The sequence below is a fragment of the Littorina saxatilis genome, linkage group LG12 (genome assembly GCF_037325665.1).
Source record: "Littorina saxatilis isolate snail1 linkage group LG12, US_GU_Lsax_2.0, whole genome shotgun sequence".
NCBI classification, from domain to species: domain Eukaryota; kingdom Metazoa; phylum Mollusca; class Gastropoda; order Littorinimorpha; family Littorinidae; genus Littorina; species Littorina saxatilis.
The window spans coordinates 20764825-20788505 of NC_090256.1; the positions used below are offsets into that span (position 1 = coordinate 20764825).

General features: G+C 41.5%; 1 protein-coding gene across 1 annotated transcript; it reads right to left on the reverse strand.

The window, feature by feature from the left end:
• Positions 1-23661, reverse strand: LOC138981485 (mediator of RNA polymerase II transcription subunit 1.1-like). Its single transcript, XM_070354420.1, has 3 exons — positions 23509-23661; positions 9140-9509; positions 1-8287 (listed from the first exon to the last, which is right to left on the reverse strand). Exons 1-3 carry the CDS (start codon positions 23560-23562, stop codon positions 6597-6599), a joined length of 2115 nt encoding a protein of 704 aa, XP_070210521.1. The 5' UTR covers positions 23563-23661; the 3' UTR covers positions 1-6596.
• Positions 23662-23681: the final 20 nt, after the last annotated feature.

A 23681-nucleotide genomic window follows, 5' to 3' on the forward strand; every position in this document is an offset into this window, starting at 1 on the left:
TAAAACAAAACAAAGCTAAACAATTTTTGATAAAACTGAAATTCAGTCAAGAAGAAACAGAAAGTACGAATTACTACTGAGAGGAAAGTGCCCTGAATTTCCCAGCAACAGATGATAAAGTATGAAATAAAATAGGATCTAAAGTTGTAATTTCTAAACCACACCCTGTGGCTCAATTTCCCATTCCACTTCTCCTGAGTGTTCAACACAGCGTGTAACGATTACACACTCAACAGCAACCTGGACCGAGTTTTCAAAGCCACAAGGAAGTAAACTGTCACAACAACAAATGCTTGTACAATTCTGACATAAGACATATAGTCACACATACACAAACCCAGACAAAGGCAGCTTACACACACACACACATGTACACACACACATGTACACACACACACACACACACAGAAAGTGTATATATAATTATTCTGTTCAAATTGTGGTAACAGGGTCATGCTTTAGTATGATAGCAAATATATATATCCTAAGCCAGGAACGTGATAAATATGATATCATCCCTGCTTTGTAAGCTACATGTATCAAATTTCCTACTGGAGCTAATCTACTATTTATATAACTACTTTTTTTGCAGAGGTGTATGCACGCGTGTGGCCTTACTTGTATGTGTCCAGACAGCAAAACAAAACCCTTTTGGATACTACAATATGTCACTCAACTTGAACATGATTCTAATTGATTCTATGATTTTAAACCCATTGTTTTCTCCTATAGTAGCTTCGCCCGTCTTTCACTGAACAACAAAAGAGCTATTCTTCTAGAAGTGTTTGCAAGGCTATATGACTGCACTTTGATCACTCACAAAGCTGAAAAGCCATGCAGTATTCTGCTTATTCTAATTATTCTGCACTGCATTTCGCAGTTAAGGCGCCCTTTTTCGCAGTTTTACCGCCGCGCATAGGAAACAGCATGCCCACCGTAGACGCTGTAATCGCCTTTGCAGCGCCTCTCCAGCTATAGTGCTCAGGAAAACAAAAAAGGCGGACATAGTGTTTGGCTTTCATTTTGAAGGAGAAACTTTCTTTAATACAATGGTTATAGCGCATAAATTGCACCTATTAATTAAGGAATGATGAAAAAGTATTTTAAACTTTGACTGCCAGCGTTTCGTATTACGATTGTATTCTATGACATTGTCATCACAAATTTCTTTGCTGGTAATCAATGCCTGTTTCGTCTGTCAAACTCGATCGCATCCCTCACTGGCTGACCGCAATCTTGAAACCGCTCGCACAAAAACATATCGTTTCCCAAGCAAAGAAAGCGACCAGCAAGGGCATGCGCGCAAAAAAACGCAGGGCAGTACTTGCCTACCTTCTACTTCATGACAACCAGGACACTAATTTGAATCAACTTCATTTCAAATTTCAAACCACACTTGACTTGGCAATCAAGCATTTGCATCAAAAATACTTTGCCTTTTTTTAAAGTATCACGTGTAAGTTCTTGAAATTCTTAAAAAGAAAAAAAAATTAAACATTTCGAGAAAAAAGTTTTCTCCGTAACTTCATTATCATGAGCAGTGGAAAATGACTTCCAGGTTGACTATATAGTTTGACCCCTTGACCTCATTTTCATGATATATACACATGTGGAGATATGGTTTAGTTATCACATGGTTGGTCTCTCTCACATATGTAGGATAAACGAGAGTCTTAAAAAAGGGTGGGGATGTGGTGGGTCTTAAAACAGGGTTCATATGTATATAAGACACCTGATTATTAGACATTACAGGCACACAGGAACAATAACATTCACTTTCTAGGATTCTTCAGAATCTCCTCACAGGTACTTACTTGTACATTTCATGTTGTGCACATTTGAGCAATGGAAACTCAAATGTATGCAGATGAGTACCAATGATGCAACCAGCGCATCATTACCTTGAATAGAACATTCAGTACTAAAACAAAGAAAATCTTTCGTATAAAAAAAAAGTCAGCTAGCAAAAATACATGTAAAGTTTCATCAAAAATAAATGTGCATTTTTCATTCTCGATTACATTTGTACAGAAGGGAGCAAAAGCACTGATGGGAAGAATATAGATGGTAACAAAAGTAAATCAATACATAAGCTAGTTAAAGAAAAAAGAAAACCCATGTATACACAGACTTCTGCACTGCAGCAAATTTCCAAGTTCAACACCAAGCCAGAATGTCTCATCTTTTGTTTCCAAATTTTCGGCCCGCAGGCCTTCTTCAAAGGTACACAGACCAAGCGTCTATAGTAACAACACCTATTACTATATAATAGTAATATACATGTATATGTATTAATTGAACATTAATGGATTTCCCTTCTTTGAGCCATATGTAACGCCAGAGTCTGACAAAAACTCTTATTTAGACGGCTAGCCGAAACTACAAAAGAGTGTATGTTTGTGTGCATTTAATCATACAAAATAAAAGGAATTCTAATACAAATCGGTGGATACTTAACTGTTATCCATTGTCTCGACAATCATAGTTCACCTGACTCCTGGAGCAGTCTCCGAGGAACACTGACTGTCTCAATGTGTGTAAAATGTTATATTTTGGTCAAAAATACAAATAATGTATAATATTTTGCACAGATAGTACTTCTTTCTTCTTCTGCGTTCCCATCACAGCTAGTACAAATGGTTTACTGCGTATCATCAAAAACCTTGAGAACAAAAACAAAACAAAACAAGTCGCGTAAGGCGAAATTACTACATTTATTCAAGCTGTGGAACTCACAGAATGAAACTCAACGCACTGCATTTTTTTAACAATGACCGTAGTCCGCCGCTTGTGCAAAACAGAGTGAAACTGACGAGCCTGTTCAGCGCGGTAGTGGTTTCGCTGTGCTGCATAGCACTCTTTTCTGTACCTCTCTTCGTTTTAACTTTCTGAGCGTGTTTTTAATCCAAACATATCATATCTATATGTTTTTGGAATCAGGAACCGACAAGGAATAAGATGAAATTGTTTTTAAATCGATTTCGGAAATTTAATTTTAATCATAATTTTTATATTTTTAATTTTCAGAGCTTGTTTTTAATCCAAATATAACATATTTATATGTTTTTGGAATCAGGAAATGATGTAGAATGAGATGAACGTAAATTTGGATCGTTTTATATAAAAACAAAATTATTACAATTTTCAGATTTTTAATGACAAAAGTCATGAATTAATTTTTAAGCCACCAAGCTGAAATGCAATACCGAAGTCCGGCCTTCGTCGAAGATTGCTTTACAAAAATTTCAATCAATTTGATTGAAACATGAGGGTGTAACAGTGCCGCCTCAACTTTTACAAAAAGCCGGATATGACGTCATCAAAGGTATTTATCGAAAAAATGAAAAAAATGTCCGGGGATATAATTCCCAGGAACTCTCATATCAAATTTCATAAAGATCGGTCCAGTAGTTCGGTCTGAATCGTTCTACACACACACACGCACAGACAGACACACACACATACACCACGACCCTCGCCTCGATTCCCCCTCTATGTTAAAACATTAAGTCAAAACTTGACTAAATGTAAAAAACAACAACCAAGAATCAGATAGCTGCGCTGGGAACAAAATGGAATGTACACATGAGCTCAATTCCAGTATCAACAAAATCTGGAATGAATGTTGCTGAGAGTTGTCATGTCATTGTGACCTAAATTTACGAAGGTTCTCTGGGAATGCCAAGATTAAGACAAAGGTTTCGGGCAAGAATAAATACACCAACAAGAAAAAGATCAGACAAATCAAAATTAAAGCAAACAATACACAGAACAGTTTAAACTGCAAGAAGGAATATATGTGACCCTCCACCACGAAATGAGTCGCATGTCACCTCGCGCGGTTCTGCGCTATGCTTGCTATTAGTCCGGAGAGTGTCTGGTAACAGTGTGAGGGTTACCTTAGTCACAGGCTTATAACTCAACCAGTTTTCGCTCTTTTCTAAAACGGTTTTTACCACTGGATAGAGCATATACAATTCTTTAGGATAATGAAAAATATGAAAATCATGCAAAGGTGACATGCGACTCATTCCGTGGTGGAGGGTCACATATAAGGCTGGCTGAGTGTCAAAACAAGAACAGATCAAGAGCTTGTTTCAGTCTATGTTTTATGAAACAACTTATGGTAAACTGCTGTAAGCTATGAAGGAGAGTCACTGTCATAACCAGGAAAATTAAAACAAGCAAACAGGAAATAAATCTGTACATATGCCAACTCAATTAACACACATGTACACGTCTTTATGGTATCAAACACTTGAAGAAGCCCTGTTTTTTGTGACGGAGCATTTGAAGACTGAAACTGACCTTTGTCCTATTTGACTATACACATGTGTATTGGTGTGTGCGGGGACGGGAGCAGTGGCGTGGTGGTAAGACGTCGGCCTCTTAATCGGAAGGTCGAGGGTTCGAATCCCGGCCGCGGCCGCCTGGTGGGTTAAGAGTGGAGATTTTTCTGATCTCCCAGGTCAACGTATGTGCAGACCTGCTAGTGGCTTATCCCCCTTCGTGTGTACACGCAAGCACAAGACCCAAGTGTGCACGGAAAAGATCCTGTAATCCATGTCAGAGTTCGGTGGGTTATAGAAACACGAAAATACCCAGCATGCCTCCTCCGAAATCGGCGTATGCTGCCTGAATGGCGGGGTAAAAACAGTCATACACGTAAAAATCCACTCGTGCTAAAACATGAGTGAACGTGGGAGTCTAAGCCCATGAACGAAGAAGAAGAAGAAAGTGTAAAACACAACAGGAAATATACACATATTGCTGCAGATTCTCATCTTGTATCATTTATGTGTCACAGCACTTACATTCTTGTACAAGCAGAGGCATGATAACTGTCAATCATGTTCATGAACTGAGAAACTGTAATTTATGGCTATATTGTGACTGCACTTTGTGTGAAAGTACAATTTATCTCATATTGCTACGAAACATCTAGGAATGGATCACACTGGAAGCAAAATACATGTACATATATACATGCATGCCATTGAAAACTGCAGAATTACAAATGTCCAGCTATCTCTACTACATTAAAAAGCACCCTAAAAACATACACTTCATTTTGGAACTCTGTACATAGTGGGTGCCGGACCCCATATAGTAAATTAACAATAATTTGACGAGTTCAATGTTAAAGCCGCACTCCTTCCCATGAAAACAATTAGCTCACCATCTCAGATCTGGCCAGGGCTTTACATGGGGTAAGGCTCACCATCTCAGATCTGGCCAGGGCTTTACATGGGGTAAGGCTCACCATCTCAGACCTGGCCAGGGCTTTACATGGGGTAAGGCTCACCATCTGAGATCGGGCCAGGGCTTTACATGGGGTAAGGCTCACCATCTCAGACCTGGCCAGGGCTTTACATGGGGTAAGGCTCACCATCTCAGATCTGGCCAGGGCTTTACATGGGGTAAGGCTCACCATCTGAGATCTGGCCAGGGCTTTACATGGGGTAAGGCTCACCATCTCAGACCTGGCCAGGGCTTTACATGGGGTAAGGCTCACCATCTCAGACCTGGCCAGGGCCTTACATGGGGTAAGGCTCACCATCTCAGAACTGGCCAGGGCTTTACATGGGGTAAGGCTCACCATCTCAGATCTGGCCAGGGCTTTACATGGGGTAAGGCTCACCATCTCAGATCTGGCCAGGGCTTTACATGGGGTAAGGCTCACCATCTCAGATCTGGCCAGGGCTTTACATGGGGTAAGGCTCACCATCTCAGACCTGGCCAGGGCTTTACATGGGGTAAGGCTCACCATCTCAGACCTGGCCAGGGCTTTACATGGGGTAAGACTCACCATCTCAGATCTGGCCAGGGCTTTACATGGGGTAAGGCTCACCATCTCAGATCTGGCCAGGGCTTTACATGGGGTAAGGCTCACCATCTCAGATCTGGCCAGGGCTTTACATGGGGTAAGTCCATCCCTCCACTTGGACACATACCACACAATAAAAAGCCTGGCAGCATTCTGTGCTGAGTGACAAATCTTTTATGAATCAATTTCTTAAAAAGCCACTTATTTGCAGTGCCTGTAAGCATTTTCATGATCAAGAGACCTGCTCATTCCTCCTGCCCGCGACCGATAAAGTCAAAATATTACAGAAAAGATAAGAAAAGAATAAAACGAAAGAAACCAACTGCAACAAATGAATGAACAAGGGAACTTAAACAATTTAGCCTAAGATTATCGCTGTTTGTATAAATGTATGCCCATCTTAACTGCACATAAGAATCAATACGATTTTTTTGCAATGCATTTGATTCTAAGTTAAAGAACAGCAAATCACACACTCTTGCAACACAGGTACAACAAAGCTACTTGCTTTAAGAAAAGTGAAGCAAAATGTCCTGCCTTCTCTTGTATAAGAAAAGTCCAAACCTTTCGGTGTTGTTTGGCTGTTGCTGCTTTAATAGAAGAAGTCAAGGTGAAGGGAAGATTGTGTGACACAAATCACACATGGTTCTAATTCACTTTTTCTCAACCAATTCACTTGGTTTAAAGGGACAGCTCCAACATCCCAGTGGAGCCCAGGAAGGGTTAACTTCAGATTTATCAAATCAACAACAAAAGTAAGTATCAATTCTTATTTCACATCCGCGTAGTCTCCATCATCAGGAATGCTGATTTGTGATTTCTTCAGAGACTTTTGCACTGCAGTGTCCTCATACTCATTGCTCACAGGCAGAGCAGCACGTCTGCTAGTACTCAGCGCTTGGCTAACAGTGTCTGCTTCTTCATACTCGTTACCACACGCAAATTCTTGCATTGGTGGCTTGCGCACAGGCCCCACCGTTGACACGGCAGAAGCCATTCCATAGATGTTTTCTGGGGGTGGTTCTGAGATTTGTCTTCTTGGGAAATCGCCCAGGCGGTTGTATGTTTCGTCCACATCCTCTGCTGAAGGAAGGGGGTTGGAGAACTTGGGTTGAAGCGGGAGAGAGGGCACCGTGGAACCTGACTCGGAGGCCATCTTGATGCTGTCGTAATCTTCTTGATGGATGCCGTCTTCTCTTTCGGACAGGGCATGCTTCTTCCAGCTGTCTTTCTTGACCTTGATTGGTAGTGAATAGATGTCTCCTTCTGGCTGGCTGGCTGGCTGTGGTTGGGCTTGAGAAGGGGCTGTCCTGAAGTTGTCAGCCTCAGCATAGTCTGGCTCAGGAATATGTGGGCGTTCCTTAATGCCAGCCTTCATTAACTCTTCGGGCTCATCGTAGATGTGACCAACACCGGCACCGCCTCCTAGTGAAGAGTCTGACTTCTTTCCTGTCACTTTGTTGTGACCTTTGGACTCCTTCTTCGTCTTCTTTTCCATCTCCTTCTCCCGCTCTTTTTGCTCCTTCTCTCGTTCCTTTTGCTCCTTCTCTTGCTGCTTCTTGCGCTTGGCTTCAGCTGCTTTCTGCTCCTTCTCGTACTTTTTGCGCTCCTTGTCGCTCTTCTTCTTCTCCTTTATGGCACCGCCGGAGTGCCGTCTTTCCAGCCCACCGTTAGCCCCTTCCAATGGAGGCTCATGTTCAGGATCCTCAATGTGGCCCAGGGAGGAACCTGTTTCACTCAAGGAGTCAGGCTCAGGTAAGCTTACCTCCAACTTGCGGTGCAACTCGTGTTTCAGTGAGCTATCTAATGGAGCTGTTAGACCGGTTGACGTTTCGTATATCTTTGTATCGCTGGACGGTACCTTGCCCTGAGGATTAGCTGGGCCGTTCTCCTGCCGTGGAGCTAGAGGTGGAGCAATGTTTGAACGTGGGGCTGGTTTGGGGACCTCCTTCTTACTGCCGCTCAGGGAAAAGGTGGAGATTCTCGGCTGGCTGTGAACGTCAGCGTCTCTAGTCTCCTTATAGTTCTCCGACATTCTGCGGGGAATGAGAGGAGCAGGGGATAGCTGGGGGCTGGGAGTCGCAGCATCAACATATTCTGCTGGTCGTGGCGGTAGGTCAAATCTTGGACGCTGGATATCTTCTTGAGACTGCTTCTTATCGTCCTCTCTCGCCTGTCGTGTGTAGACCGTTATCAGGTCAGTCAGCGTGGCTCCTTCCGGGGTGAAAAACTCAAACTCACCCTCTCCTGTGGTGCACCTGCGGCCGACCTCCATGCGGAATATGTTGCGTGTACGCCCATATTTGCGGATCTGCCTGTACGGCCACTCATGGATGCTCTTAAAAGACACCTTGTCCAGAAGACGCAGGGATTCCTTGGTGGGGTTCAGCAGATAGTGGCCTTTCAGATTGTTGGAATCTGAAGTTCTTGTGCGGTTGATGCTCACCTTGAAGTGCTGAACTGTAACAAGAGTATTAGGAAATAATTAGTTCAAAATTGTATTCTCTGAACTGTCGCCTAATGGTGCATGTAGTTTAATGTAAGATAATTGCTTTGCAGATAATGACTTAATTAATACACACACACACTAAGATGCTAAATGTTTATTGGTTTGCATTTCTTCCATTCCAATGCAGACAGGAGGGTAAAGCTCAGGAAGTAGACACACACACACAATAAACAGCACACACACACACACAATAAACAGCACACACACACACACACACACAATACATACACACACGCATTCTTTTCTTTCTTTATTTGGTGTTTTACGTCGTTTTCAACCACGACGGTTATATCGCGACGGGGGAAGGGGGGGAGATGGGATAGAGCCACTTGTCAATTGTTTCTTGTTCACAAAAGCACAAATGAAAAATTTGCTCCAGGGGCTTGCAACGTAGTACAATGTATTACCTTACTGGGAGAATGCAAGTTTCCAGTACAAAGGACTTAACATTTCTTACATACTGCTTGACTAAACTCTTTACAAAAATTGACTATATTCTATACAAGAAACACTTAACAAGGGTAAAAGGAGAAACAGAATCCGTTTGTCGCCTCTTACGACATGCTGGGGAGCATCGGGTAAATTCTTTCTCGTCCCAACCAATATGGGACTCCCCCTAACCCGCGGGGGGTACACACACGCATGCACATGAACACACACACACACACACACACACACACACACACACACACACACACACACACACTCATAAACAATGCATGTTCACAGACACAAGGAAGAAGAAAAAGAAAATTAAGAAGAAGAACTGAAACCGCACAAGCCATAAAAAAAACCTCACTCACCATCACACGAATCATACAGCATGTTTTCAGTCATGTCCGAGGTGCTATCGGCATCATCCAAATCAGACGTCTCAACTGCACTCGCACGCTGCTTCCACAACTCGCAGGAGACGTGGCAAAGGCCCTGAACCCAGTCGTCCCTATCCTGTATCTTCTGGAACGTGAACTGGTGCTTATCCTTCTTGATGGACAGAGCAAATAGTGGGTCTTGCTGACGGAAGCTTTTGTCAGAGAACTTGAGCTGTTCAAGCTGAATGGTGTGGAGTATGTCTGGCGTGTTTTCCTCCTCGTACATTTGAATACGAGGCGGTTTGTTGTCTCTTCCCCCTCCGTCGTACAATACTCCGAAGGAGCCCGGTAAATGTTTGGTCTGAAAACAGCGAAAGTGAAACAATTGCAACAAGGAAATGTACCAAACATCAACTGCTGAGCTAGTTGTTATTCAACATGTGAAACAATGGCTGAATGGGTACAGTTTAAAACTCTGTGTCAAACTAACGAATCAAAGCAGTTGATATAATAATTGGCATATTGCAGGTCTGATGTCACATGCTTTTAATTTCCTTGAGCTTTTGTTATGTGTTCATTTTTGATATACATATATATTTTTTTTAACTGATTTAAACCGTATTCTTTTTTAGTGTGTCACAAGTGACTGGGTTGAATCCCTGGTTTGCTGACGGATTCATTTACAAGAGTCAACTTGTGTGAAGATTACAAATTTGTCAGTGTTCCTACATCCCCAGTGTGCACGCATCACATATATATATATATACAGTCTCAGTTCTCACAGCAAAAGTCTCAGGGTTGGGAAAACATGAACACAAAAAAAAAAAAAAAAAAAAAAGTCGCGTAAGGCGAAATTACTACATTTAGTCAAGCTGTGGAACTCACAGAATGAAACTGAACGCACTGCATTTTTTCACAATGACCGTAGTTCGCCGCTAGTGCAAAAGGCAGTGAAAGTGACGAGCCTGTTTAGCGCGGTAGCGGTTGCGCTGTGCTGCAATCACGCTTTACTGTACCTCTCTTCGTTTTAACTTTCTGAGCGCGTTTTTAATCCAAACATATCATATCTATATGTTTTTGGAATCAGGAACCGACAAGGAATAAGATGAAATTGTTTTTAAAACGATTTCGAAAATTTAATTTTAATCATAATTTTTATATTTTTAATTTTCAGAGCTTGGTTTTAATCCGAATATAACATATTTATATGTTTTTGGAATCAGAACATGATGAAGAATAAAATAAAAGTAATTTTGGATCGTTTTATACAAAAATAATTTTAATTACAACTTTCAGATTTTTTATGACAAAAGTCATTAATTAATTTTTAAGCCTACATGCTGAAATGCAATACGGAAGTCCGGCCTTCGTCGAAGATTGCTTGGCCAAAATTTCAATCAATTTGATTGAAAAATGAAGGTGTGACAGTGCCGCCTCAACTTTTACGAAAAGCCGGATATGACGTCATAAAAGACATTTATCGAAAAAATGAAAAAAACGTCTGGGGATATCATACCCAGGAACTCTCATGTCACATTTGATAAAGATCGGTCCAGTAGTTTACTCTGAATCGCTCCACACACACACACGCACAGACACACACAGACATACACCACGACCCTCGTCTCGATTCCCCCCTCTACGTTAAAACATTTAGTCAAAACTTGACTAAATGTAAAAACATGAGGGCCAGGCTACAGCAGCTTACTGAGTCACTCTCCCCAGGAAAAAACCCACCTAAATGTCCATGAAGGTCCTAATATCTACCCTCACACATGCATTTACCTGTTTTGTTTTAGGCAGACTTAATTTTAACATTTAATGGCTAAATATTACGCATGCAAATGTTTTCATTTCATTTTTTTACATTAACATTTAAATGTATCAACACGTTTTAATATTATTTTTTTGTTTTGTTACAAAACATGGCAATGCTGGTACATGTATATAACCTCCTTTTGTGCATGCTTGTGAAGGAAGGTGACATGAGGCCTGGGGGCAACTTCATCAATTAATAAACTTTTAACAGTACATGTACACACAGGCATTCTGATGCACGTATCGATGCATGTGCATCACAGCTGCACACACAGACACAGACGCACACATAGACACACATTATGCAGAGACACACACACAGAGATACACCCACGCACACACACACACAGAGACACCCACACACAGAGATATACACACACACACACACAGACACCCACACACACAGGCTCAGACACCCCCTCTCTTTCTGTCTCTGTAATGAATCACAGTGGTAATATAATTATCAAATGCACTTTGACTTTATCTTGAATAGACTGTGACTTATATCAGGCATGAAAACTGAAAAAAAAATATACTGAAAACAAAATTCGAAGGCGCGTAGCGCCAAGTTTCGCAGGCACGAAGCGCCAAGTTTCGCAGGCGCGAAGCGCCAAGACTTCTAGGGGGGTCCAGGGGCATGCCCCCCCGGAATTTTATTTTTTCAAGGGTGCAATTTGGTGCAATCTGGGGCTATCTGAGCCTTAAAATTGGATTCAAACATGGCCCCAAAACTATTTAAAAAAAAAAAAAAAAAAAAATTTAAAAAAAAGGAAAAATACGGGGAAAAAAAAAAAAAAAAAAAAACGATTTATTTTTTTCAAAAATACGGAAAATACGGAGAATTTTCATGCCTGTTATATCATGTAATGTTAACCATGAGGGACAGATAATGTTGAAGAGATCAGGATGATTACAGTGAAGGGATTTAAGATAACAGACTTAAATAAGCTCAGTTTGACGTTCCAGTACACTAGGGCGTAAACAACACTTATCATTGTCCTGGTACACTAGGGCGTAAACAACACTTATCATCGTTCTCGTACACTAGGGCGTAAACAACACTTATCATCGTTCTCGTACACTAGGGCGTAAACAACACTTATCATCGTTCTAGTACACTAGGGCGTAAACAACACTTATCATCGTTCTCGTACACTAGGGCGTAAACAACCCTTATCATCGTTCTAGTACACTAGGGCGTAAACAACACTTATCATCATTCTAGTACACTAGGGCGTAAACAACACTTATCATCGTTCTCGTACACTAGGGCGTAAACAACACTTATCATCGTTCTAGTACACTAGGGCGTAAACAACACTTATCATCGTTCTCGTACACTAGGGCGTGAACAACACTTATCATCGTTCTCGTACACTAGGGCGTAAACAACACTTATCATCGTTCTCGTACACTAGGGCGTAAACAACACTTATCATCGTTCTAGTACACTAGGGCGTAAACAACACTTATCATCGTTCTCGTACACTAGGGCGTAAACAACACTTATCATCGTTCTAGTACACTAGGGCGTAAACAACACTTATCATCGTTCTAGTACACTAGGGCGTAAACAACACTTATCATCGTTCTAGTACACTAGGGCGTAAACAACACTTATCATCGTTCTAGTACACTAGGGCGTAAACAACACTTATCATCGTTCTCGTACACTAGGGCGTAAACAACACTTATCATCGTTCTAGTACACTAGGGCGTAAACAACACTTATCATCGTTCTCGTACACTAGGGCGTAAACAACACTTATCATCGTTCTAGTACACTAGGGCGTAAACAACCCTTATCATCGTTCTCGTACACTCAATTGTTATTATGTTAAGGGTTTTCAAGGGGCACGGTGAAGTTGTTGCTTCAGTTGTGGTTCATTCTACTACATAAGGAATCCCCTTTTTAGGACCTTCAAATAGTTAACCCTTAGGCTGGTTGTCGCGACATATGTCGCGCTACTTTACGTATACGGTCACCTGGTTGTCGCGACATATGTCGCGCTACTGGCTCAGTCTGTTTGGTCGGTTCCGATTACCTCCCATGGATGCGAAAACCTATATGACCGTTTTTCTTTATTTTTCTCTCTGTTAATTCACCAGTGGCTATGTAACATGTGTTACAGGATTGCACCAGTGTAAGGGTTAATAATCATCAGTGGCTATGTAACATGTGTTACAGGATTGCACCAGTGTAAGGGTTAAGACAATCACTGAATCAGGTCTTAAAAGGGAGGTGAATTTACAGAGGCTATGAACAGAACATCTGAGATTAAATAAGCAGGGTCTAAACAAAAAAAAGGAGAAGTCTCAAATTAAGGGGCCCAAAAAGGGGTGTCCCACTGTAATACGGAATGCTCTATTCAGGCATGTAGACAAAAAGAGAAAGATAATGTATCACTGGAATTTGGACTTTGTTGGATTACTCCCTCTTTGAAGACCCCCAATGTATTTATTTATTTTATTTATATGGGAGATTTATACAGCGCTTGACGTTCTCTAAGCGCTTTAGTTTACATATTAATTTCTGCCGTGTGAGATGGAATTTTTTACACAATATATCACGCATTCACATCGGCCAGTAAATCTCAAGCCATAATGGCGAATATTTACTTTTCACGGCCTATTATTCGAAGTCACACGGGTATTTGGTGGACATTTTTTAGATGCCTATACAATTTTGCCAGGAAAGACCCTTTTGTCAATCGTGGGATCTTTAACGTGCACACCCCAATGTAGTGCAACACGAAGGGACCTCCGTTTTTCGTCTCATCCGAAAGACTAGCACTTGAACCCACCACCTGGGCTTGGAAAGGGGGAAGAAAAATGCTTACGCCCCGACCCAGGGTCGAACTCGCAACCTCTCGCTTCCGAGGCAAGTGCACTTACCACTCGGCCACCCAGTCGGCCACCCTTTTCACTCGGCCACCCTTACCACTCGGCCACCCTTTTCCTTGGACTTCTTCCCTCTTCAGACCCCTCCTTTTTCAGATTTTCTCTTCATGACCTCTGTAGATTTACCTTCATTTTAATACTACATTCTTTTTAAGACCCGATTTTCCTCAAAGTTTTGGAGGTTTAAATAGGGCCTGGCTTTCACAGTATTGCAAGGTATGCTGACTTGCTTGATGATCGCAAAGCCAATAAATTCATAGTTGATTGTTAACTTTTGAATTCATACATAATAATTAACTGCACAAACAGGATTATTTGATGAAGTGACCCACTCAAGTGATAATAGAATTGAACCACCTTTTAAGACCTAACAAAATCTGACAAGATCAGGTCTTAAAAAGGGGGATCAATCACTCTTAAAATGGAGATTAATTCTACAAAGGTTATGAACAGAAAGACTTTAAAAGCAAGGTCTTACAAGGGGAGGAGTCTTAAATTGGGGAGCCTAAAAGGGAGGTTTCATTGTACTGCATGCATATATTCCAAAATAGATTTGAAGTGCACACTGCAGATTGACTCGATCCTGGCATGAAAAGAGAGTACTAGTGTATCCATTCATTAGAGATCCTCAGTCAACCATTTTCAGCAAGTGTTTTCCACAAAACACAAGCTAAGTACTTCCTCCTTCTCAAATATGTTTTGTGTAAACATTTTCTTGCACCTTACGTGCATGAAAATTACCATACAATAGCAGGAAGCATGGCACAGTATTTTTGAAGACGAATATTTAAATATATGATAATCCATGGGGAAAACTATAGGTCTTGTTCAGTGCATGCGTTGAGCATAATTCATTGTCTTTGAAAGTGTCGACTGATCAAAGAGTGCCTCAGTCAAAGGATTGACATTTTGAGTTAATGTATAGTCCTAGCAGAAATCTTATGAAGCGATCTATCCACACACCCAGCAGATGACCACAAACCAGCTAGTCCCCCATTTCTTTAAGGTGTTACGAGTGTGTTTGAGTTGCGGTTCTTGCTCATGTTTATACTCACTGAGTTACTTCCCTTGGATCTGGATCTAGATCTGGATCTGGATAACCCGCCTGGGTTGGTGGTTTGCGGGTGCGAATGCGTATACGCACGGTTCAGTGTGCTTTCGCGAAAGGGTGTGTCATATGCACGGCTAGAACTAAGATACTTCTTGATTTCAGTAAATAGTTTCATTACATGTCAACTAGTTCGTTTTTAAATGATTTTTTAGAGATCGCCAAATGGTATTGTGTGAATAACATCATTCGATCGATTGTACGCACGGCGCCGTGCTTCTAGTAGCTGATCAGTCCATTCCTTCTTTCCGGTATGGAAACAGACGTGTTTCTGGCGAAAGAATCGGCGTTTTCAACTCGCCATATCTTCATATTCATTCGGACTAGAACAACGAAATATAAATTTCTTGTAAAAAAAAATCCCGAGCCTTGCGACTCTGGTAGTCATTTTCTTACGCGAAGCGGCCTTTGGTAGGTACGACAGTTTTAGTCACCCAAGTATATATCTAAAACGCACGTGGACGAGTTTTCAATGGCGTATTTGAAGTCTGTGAATCAGTGTTGTGATTACAAATCATTTCGGGGCACCCCTCAGTCTATACGTACAGACAAACAAATTGCATGGAACGAAATTTGAGAGGCTGGACTGTAAGTTGTTGTTTTGACTTCTACAAATCTCGCAGGTCTTTTATGCAAAACAGACTCAAAATTGCATTTTTCACGCAAGTGTAGATGACGAGACTATCGAAGGAATGGAATACACTTGCCTACAGATATAATAGACAGATACTTATATCTATGACTTACCCTAGCCCATATGTTAGAATAAAGAACATACTTTGCTCTTTTGAATGATGTATGATTTGGCACTGTACACAGGATTTTAGACCTGCCCCCGAAGTGATTTTTCCATAAACCCGTCAAAAAGCTCACTCTGTTTTGGCCGTAAAAAGCGCCCAAATGAAGTCAATTTCTAACCTGTGTCGTGTGTTCGAAGGAGTACATCTCAGCGATGCCATTGCCTTGCAACCTCAAAGAAATATATTTTAATAACCCGCTAAATGAACGTTTTTTTAGTGTGAAATAAAAGCCGGAGATTTGCTTCGTTTCTTTGCTGCGACACAAAACCAAAACCAACTATAGATCTGCGGTGACATTATGAGTTCGTTTTCGACATTGCAGTGAAGTTGCGTGGATCTTCGACGATTCCCGTTCGGTTTAATGTGGATAGAGCTTTGATTGAATGTAACTGCTTTGAAAAGTTACAACATGAGTCCTTGGGATCGATGTTTTTCGGTAAACTTCTTCGTATCCTTGACTTTACTTTTGACTTGAACAGATCCAGATCGGCTGGGGCTGTTAATCACCTACACAGATCTATATGAAGTTGACTCGACACGGCGAACCGCCGAATCCGTGCCCTCTCGTCGGTCCTACCCCCAAATCCCTTACCAGCCTCAGACCCCACCTCACCATTCTAACCTCACTGGCGCACTATGTGTGATTATCCCTTCCTCATGTGTGTGTGTGTGTGTGTGTGTTGTTTGTTGTGTGAGTGCGTGCCGGCGGGCGGGCGTGTGTGTGCCCGTGTGTCTTTGTGTCTGTGCATGTCGTCTTGAGTGCGAGAAAGCGAAGTTTTGAGAAATAGTGACAGATAAATAGTTTAAGAAAGGAATCTACTAAGTGAGAGTGGGTGTCCATTACGGCATTGCGAAGCTTTGTTTGTCTGTTTGTTTATGTGTTCGCCGTGTGTGTGTGTGTGTGTATGTGTGTCACAGTTAATATGTGTCCATTTGGTGCGTTTGGCTTCATAGTTCCTTCATACGAGTAACTTTGTTAACAGTTCATTATTCGGACACAGATTAACAAGTTATAGAATGTTCGTGTAGAACAGACACTTAGCCACAAAAAACACCTGGTTTTGAAATGAATTATTACCTCGATTCCGTTCAAAGGAGCTTTCCCCAAACACCTTTTTAACAATATCCAATTGATCTATGAAGATATGGGTCCATGCGACCCCGAGGCAGAGGATGCCTGTTTGCGGACAGGGGGAAATTGAGAAGGGGGGGAGGACCGATACTATAAACCCCAACCTGTGTACACATTGCTAACAGGAACCTGTGCACAAAATGTGTAATGTATCTCACGACAGATTATTTTTTCGGGGAGGGGGGGGGGGGGGGGGCGCATTCTTATGATTAGCCTAAGTCGCTTCGCGTCCTCAATCAAGTTTAGACTTTTGAACTGAAAGTACACCCCTTTTACAAAGTAACTGATTCACCCATGTGTGTCGTGTGTATGTGCGTGTGTCTGTGTGCTTGTCTGTGTGTTTGTGTGATTGTAGTGCGATTCAGAGACACCTACTGGACAGATCTTCATGAAACTCTGTCTCCAGTTGGAAATGTCCTCCCTGTTGTGGATGGTAGGAGCGGGGTTTTGGACAAGGGGGACATTTCCAACTTGAGACGAAGTTTGAGGTAACGTGATGCATTATAACTGAAATACACAATTAGTAGTGCCCCAATATGCAAGTGTGTTCGTATCATCAACTGATAAAAAGTGTGTCCGTAGATTTTGGTTACGCGTCACAGTGTTAGCTGTGTACGACCTCCCACAGTCCAATGCCGCGAATTGTTGTTACAGCCCCTGACTTTTTTATGTACGGAATCCGGTAGTCTTTTTGTTGTTGTTAAATAATTATATTGCCAAACGTTATGACATTTTGGGATAATTGAACGAGTTTCAATACACATTTGCTGATCACCTGTGTGCTAAAAGGAAATGTCGTTTGTTTTTATCAAAACTCAAAACTAATTTTCAATGTTTATTCGTGCAAACCGTCACACAAACATGCGTGCCTCTATGAGTATGCGTGTGGCTGCTTTCGTAGTTCAGGCTAGATTACAAGTCAGCTGTGTTAGGGTGCAAGCCTTTTGATAATTTACCCCACACCAAATCCCCCCGGCCCCCCCCCACCCCCACACACCCCGATACCTGTCAAATTCCCTCAAAATGCAAGAACAATTCCGTTACCTTAGATCATCAACAGAAAATAATCCTCCGGATCCTAAAGATCAGGACGAAAACATAGCGAAACACTTTAGATATCAGATACCGACTTTATGTAATGCGCTTCAAAATCATATTTGAGAGAGAGAAAGAGAGAGAGAGAGAGAGAGAGAGAGAGAGAGAGAGAGAGAGAGAGAGAGAGAGAGAGAGAGAGAGAGAAAGAGAGAGAGAGAGAGAGAGAGAGAGAGAGAGAGAGTATGCATGTATTCCAATTGTAAATAGTCAGAAATATAGTTATTGACTGTGTACTTATTCTTATCGCTATGAGGGGTTGGTTTGCTTGTGTGTGTGTGTGTGTGTGTGTGTGTGTGTGTGTGTGTGTGTGTTTGTGATTACTGGGGTGGGCGGGTGGTGGAGGGGGGGTGGTATTGGATCTGGGGGAGGGAAGGGGGGGGGGGGGGGGGGGGGGGGGGGGTTGGCAGGGGGTATCGGTGCACTAAAGGCACAAGTGTTTGGGTGTATGTGTTTGTATTGCGATTCAAAGAAAACTACTATACAGATTTTTATGAAACTCTGCACACAGTACCCACACTTCTCCCCACCGCCTGACCTACTGGGCTCCCAAATGAATGTTTTTATCAATTTTTGTCAGTCAAGATATGGGGGTGGGGGTGGTGCGGGTATAATTGTGGAGTAAGCAATAAGAAAACACCTTTTGGTTTTCTTAGGTATTGCAACGGTATATAGTGAAGTTAGCTGTGTTCAAATTTGTTTATGATCTGTCGAGCCAATTTTGTGTTACAACGTTTTTGAGTGATAATTGTATGTGTACGCTCTCGCCAATCCTGGATAATTTTCGGCATGCACATTGATAAGTACCGTATTATAATAAAGTGATACTCTCCATTCTTTTATCTACACAAAGTAATGTTTTATTTATCTTTTCTAAAGATAAAAATGTCAGTTAGGATGACGTTACGAATTACAGTGTTTTCTGTAAGGTCATATGTGTCCACCCGGTACCCCCCAAAACTGACAAAACTCTTATAAAAAAAAAATGAATAAGAAAACAAAGTTTTTTGTCTGTCTGCAGTTGTGGACATATAGCTTAGAGAAACATGTGCTCAAAATGTGTAATAGATTTCACGTGCGACTTTTTGTTCTTTCTTGTGTTGAGGTGGGTGGGGGGGGGGGGGGGGGGGGGGGGGGGGGCGTATGCCCCTTGATCAGTCTCGGGCGCTCTGCGACCTCGATTTACACTCTTGAATTCTAAAAACACCCCCCTTACAAACTAACTGATCTACCCTGGTGTATATATATATGTGTGTGTGTGTGTGTATGTGTGTGTGTGTCTCTGTGTGTGTGTGTGTGGTGTGCGATTCATAGAAATTTACTGGATAGATCTTCATGAAACTTTGCACACAAATGTTCCGACCCCCAACCCTTCACCCTGATTCAAACTCATGTATCACAAGTCCAGCGCTCTACCAACTGACCAACAGCACTCCCAAATTATTTCTTTTTTTATCATTTTTGTCAGTCAAGATATGGGGGTGGGGTTGGTACGGGAATAATTGTGAAGCAGACAATACGACAACAACTTATTTTGTTTACAGGTATTGTATCTGTATACAGTGAACTTAGCTGTGTTCAAGTTTAGTTATGTTCTGACGAGCGAATTTTTTTAAAATACGTTTTTACTACTAAAGGAGTGATATTTTTATGTGTACGCCCTCGAGAAACCTCGATCATTTTCTGAAAATGCACGTTGATAAGTACCGTTTTATGATAAAGTTATACTCTCCATTCATTTATCTACACAAACTAATGTTTCATTTATTATTTGTAGAGCTAAATATGTCAGTTGGGATCATGTTAAGAATCGCAGTGTTTTTCGCAAAATCGTACTTGACAACCCCCAGTAAAAAAATTCTAAAAAAAAGTTAATACGTCAACCTCTTTTTTTTCTTTGCACAGATGTGTCCATATTGCTTAGAGGAACCTGTGCACAAAATGTGTAATGTTTCTTTCACGCGATTTGAACACACAAGTAACCCCTTAAGAATCGCAGTGTTTTTCGCAAAATCGTACTTGACAACCCCCGGTAAAAAAATTCTAAAAAAAAATTAATACGTCGACCCCCTTTTTTCTTTGCACAGATGTGTCCATATTGCTTAGAGGAACCTGTGCACAAAATGTGTAATGTTTCTCACACGCGAATTTTTTTTAAATACGTTTTACTACTAAAGGAGTGATAATTTTATGTGTACGCCCTCGATAAACCTCGATCATTTTCTGAAAATGCACGTTGATAAGTACCGTTTTATGATAAAGTTATACTCTCCATTCATTTATATACACAAACTAATGTCTCATTTATTATTTGTAGAGCTAAATATGTCAGTTGGGATCATGTTAAAAATCGCAGTGTTTTTCGCAAAATCGTACTTGACAACCCCCAGTAAAAAAATTCTAAAAAAAAAGTTAATACGTCGACCCCCTTTTTTCTTTGCACAGATGTGTCCATATTGCTTAGAGGAACCTGTGCACAAAATTTGTAATGTTTCTGACGAGCGATTTGAACACACAAGTAACCCCTTAAGGCGAGAATTGGCAAGTGAAGCGAGTGGGGCAAGGAAGAACCGTTTCTTGGGCAAGTCTCGCCGCGAGGGACGCTAGGATTCTCGCCACTATATAAATGCTAGGTAGCTTTCGGCTTGCTCGCTAGGTGAGAAAAGATGACAGCCACGCAGCTGCCAATCCGATTAGCTGTCCATGGCTGTTTACCGACCAGTGCAGACAACCTTTTCTATATATATATATATCAACCAATGGTGTTTAATTCTTGCATAGCTGGCCACCAAACCGAGCTCCGCAAGCGGCTAGCCGCAAGAATATCTTGCCTGAAAGAAACACGCGTCAGCTGACCCACCCATTGAACTGATCAACCAACCAACAAAATAAGCACACACACAGCAAACATAATACCTTGAAATATGATCACTAGTGGTTTTTGACCAACCTTAGGCCACAAAAAAATAAAATGTTTTATTCCGACAAGGCAAAACTGAACTGTTTTTATGATCAGGAGAAAATATAACCGGATCGGTCAAGTAACTGGAAACACCGCGTGATCTATATTTTTAGGCCTTCTGCATCACGTCAAGTGTGGCCTCAAAGGGATTTATAGATATCTAACCAGAAAACTGTCTCAAATCGCCCCAAGAGCTATACATATGTACAGTTCAGGTTGGGGGTTGTAATTATGTGACCACACACCAGGAATACCTTAAAATAAACGTTTGAGTCTTTGAGTGCTGAGTTACTCAAATAGAAAACGGCTGTGTTTTGAGTGCATGAGCATCCCAGACTGTAATTCTGATTGTGACATTCTTTGAGCGAGTCATAATTGTTGTCCTACCTTTAATAAAACAACAACAACAACAACAACAACAACAACAACAACAACAACAACAACAACAACAACAACAGTGCTTGAACAAACAAACAATAAAATTATAGCCATAGCATCATCTAATATAATTATGTTCCCACTTGTTCTTTATGGTTTATGATGAAACACTGCCTCTTCAGTTTTTACCATATTAAAACTCTATACCCATATATTTCAACTTTACAACAGTAACCAAGGTATCCATAATCCAGGTGTTTCCATGGTGTGAAATAAATCAAAACCAATCCTTAATTGTTTTTTGTTTTCTTTATCTCATCAAGTTGGGCTTCTTCTTCTTCTTCTGCGTTCGATGATCAAGTTGGGCAATTCTTGTTCAATATTCATGCAGATTAAAATACACAAATATGTGCTTCACATAAATAACATACGAACTTTCCTTTTAAATTTATGAGAATTTGCGTCTTGCACTGTAAACTATATAATATAAATAAAAGTTATACGTACTATTCCAGAGTTACGTCGTACATGTATGTTAACTTAGCCATGCAGTTTTCATCACACACACACAGACACACAGATCATAGAGCATATATCTTCTTCTTCTTCTTCTTCGTTCATGGGCTTAGACTCCGACGTACACTCGTGTTTTTGCACGAGTGGAATTTTACGTGTATGACCGTTTTTACTCCGCCATTTAGGCAGCCATACGCCGTTTTCGGAGGAATTGGAAGCATGCTGGATATTTTCGTGTTTCTATAACCCACCGAACTCTGACATGGATTACAGGATCTTTTCCATGCGCACTTGGTCTTGTGCTTGCGTGTACACACGAAGGGGGATAAGCCACTAGCAGGTCTGCACATAAGTTGACCTGGGAGATTGGAAAAATCTCCACACTTAACCCACCAGGCGGCCGCGGCCGAGATAGAGCATATAAAAATTATAAGGCTTGTAATTTATGGGGGAAAACCCCAAAAGATTAACATACATCATCCCTCCTGCCCCTTCCACACATGCAGGATAGATCGAGGGGTACTCATAGATCTGCATTTTTTAAGACTGATGAAGAGCTGTTCTTTAGTTTGTGCGTGTTTTTGTTTGTTTTCTTTTGTCAGTCTTGAAAGTTTCGGGTCAACCGCAATGGCAGACACACTAATTAACAAAAAGAAAACAACGAGAGAGCTAGAGAGACGAAATACAAGACAACAGCTTTAAGATCGAGGGTATAAAACTAATTATTAAAGACTTTTGTAATGATAAGTTTCAATCTACGCAGCGCTCTGTCACACTTGAGCTATTTACATGTGGCACGCCTAAACTCAAGTCAACTATTCATTGTGAACTACCTTTTCGGTATCTGAGCAGCTCTCGCGAGACACGCTCTTCGTTATGCTTTGAACATCGCGAGAACTTCGAACTTTGGCTTGTGCAGCTCGCACGAGATCGCTGTACCGCATGCTTTGCTATGCTCTGAAGTTTGCGAGAGATCACGAGAGCTTGTGATCGAAACGGCTACCAGTAAGTTCGTCACACGGTAGATTCGTCACCGGTCCCGGTAACTTTGCCACAGGTAACTTCGCCACAGTAGTCCGAGCGCAGCTGTTATGTAATGGTAATACAACCTTGCACCCCCCCCCTCTCTCTCTCTTTCTCTCTCTCTCTCTCCCCCCCTCTCCCTCTTTCTCTCTCTCTCCCTCTCTCTCTCTATTGTTTATTCTCAGTGGCTGTTGAGAACTGCTCAATGAGTAGATCTCGGGTTTTAAAATAACAACGCTCGGACTGTGCCGTGTCAGTGAAAACTGCTCAGTTGAGAACTCTCTCTCCCTCTCTCTCTGTCTCTGTCAGTCTCTCTCCCTCTCTCTCTCTCCCTCTCTCTCTCCTACGGACCTAATGCTATCTTTCCTGTAATAAAGTTCAAAAGTTCAAAGTCTCTTTCTCTCTCTCTCTCTAAAAAATGTGAATCTTGAATCTCTCCCACAAATCAAACATCTGAAAGCATAAGCTCAAAGCATAAACAGCCGTCCACCCTGCCGGTAACTTCGTCACCCGTGACGAATCTACCGTGTGACGAACTTACTGGTAGCCGATCGAAACTACCACTGTACCAGGGTGCCGAATCAAACACATACGACACACAACTACGAAAGTCTAGAAAATCATTCTCACCTTGAGTAGTCCATGAACTTTTATCGACACTATTCCCTTGACCACTACACTCATGCTAGATATCCGCTGTTGTGCGCCGCAACTTGCGCTTGTTCCAGAAAAAACACACGACAAAAAGTTCTCTGCAACTTTGCGGAAGTTTTATTGACGATCAAGGGACGTCACTGTGCTGA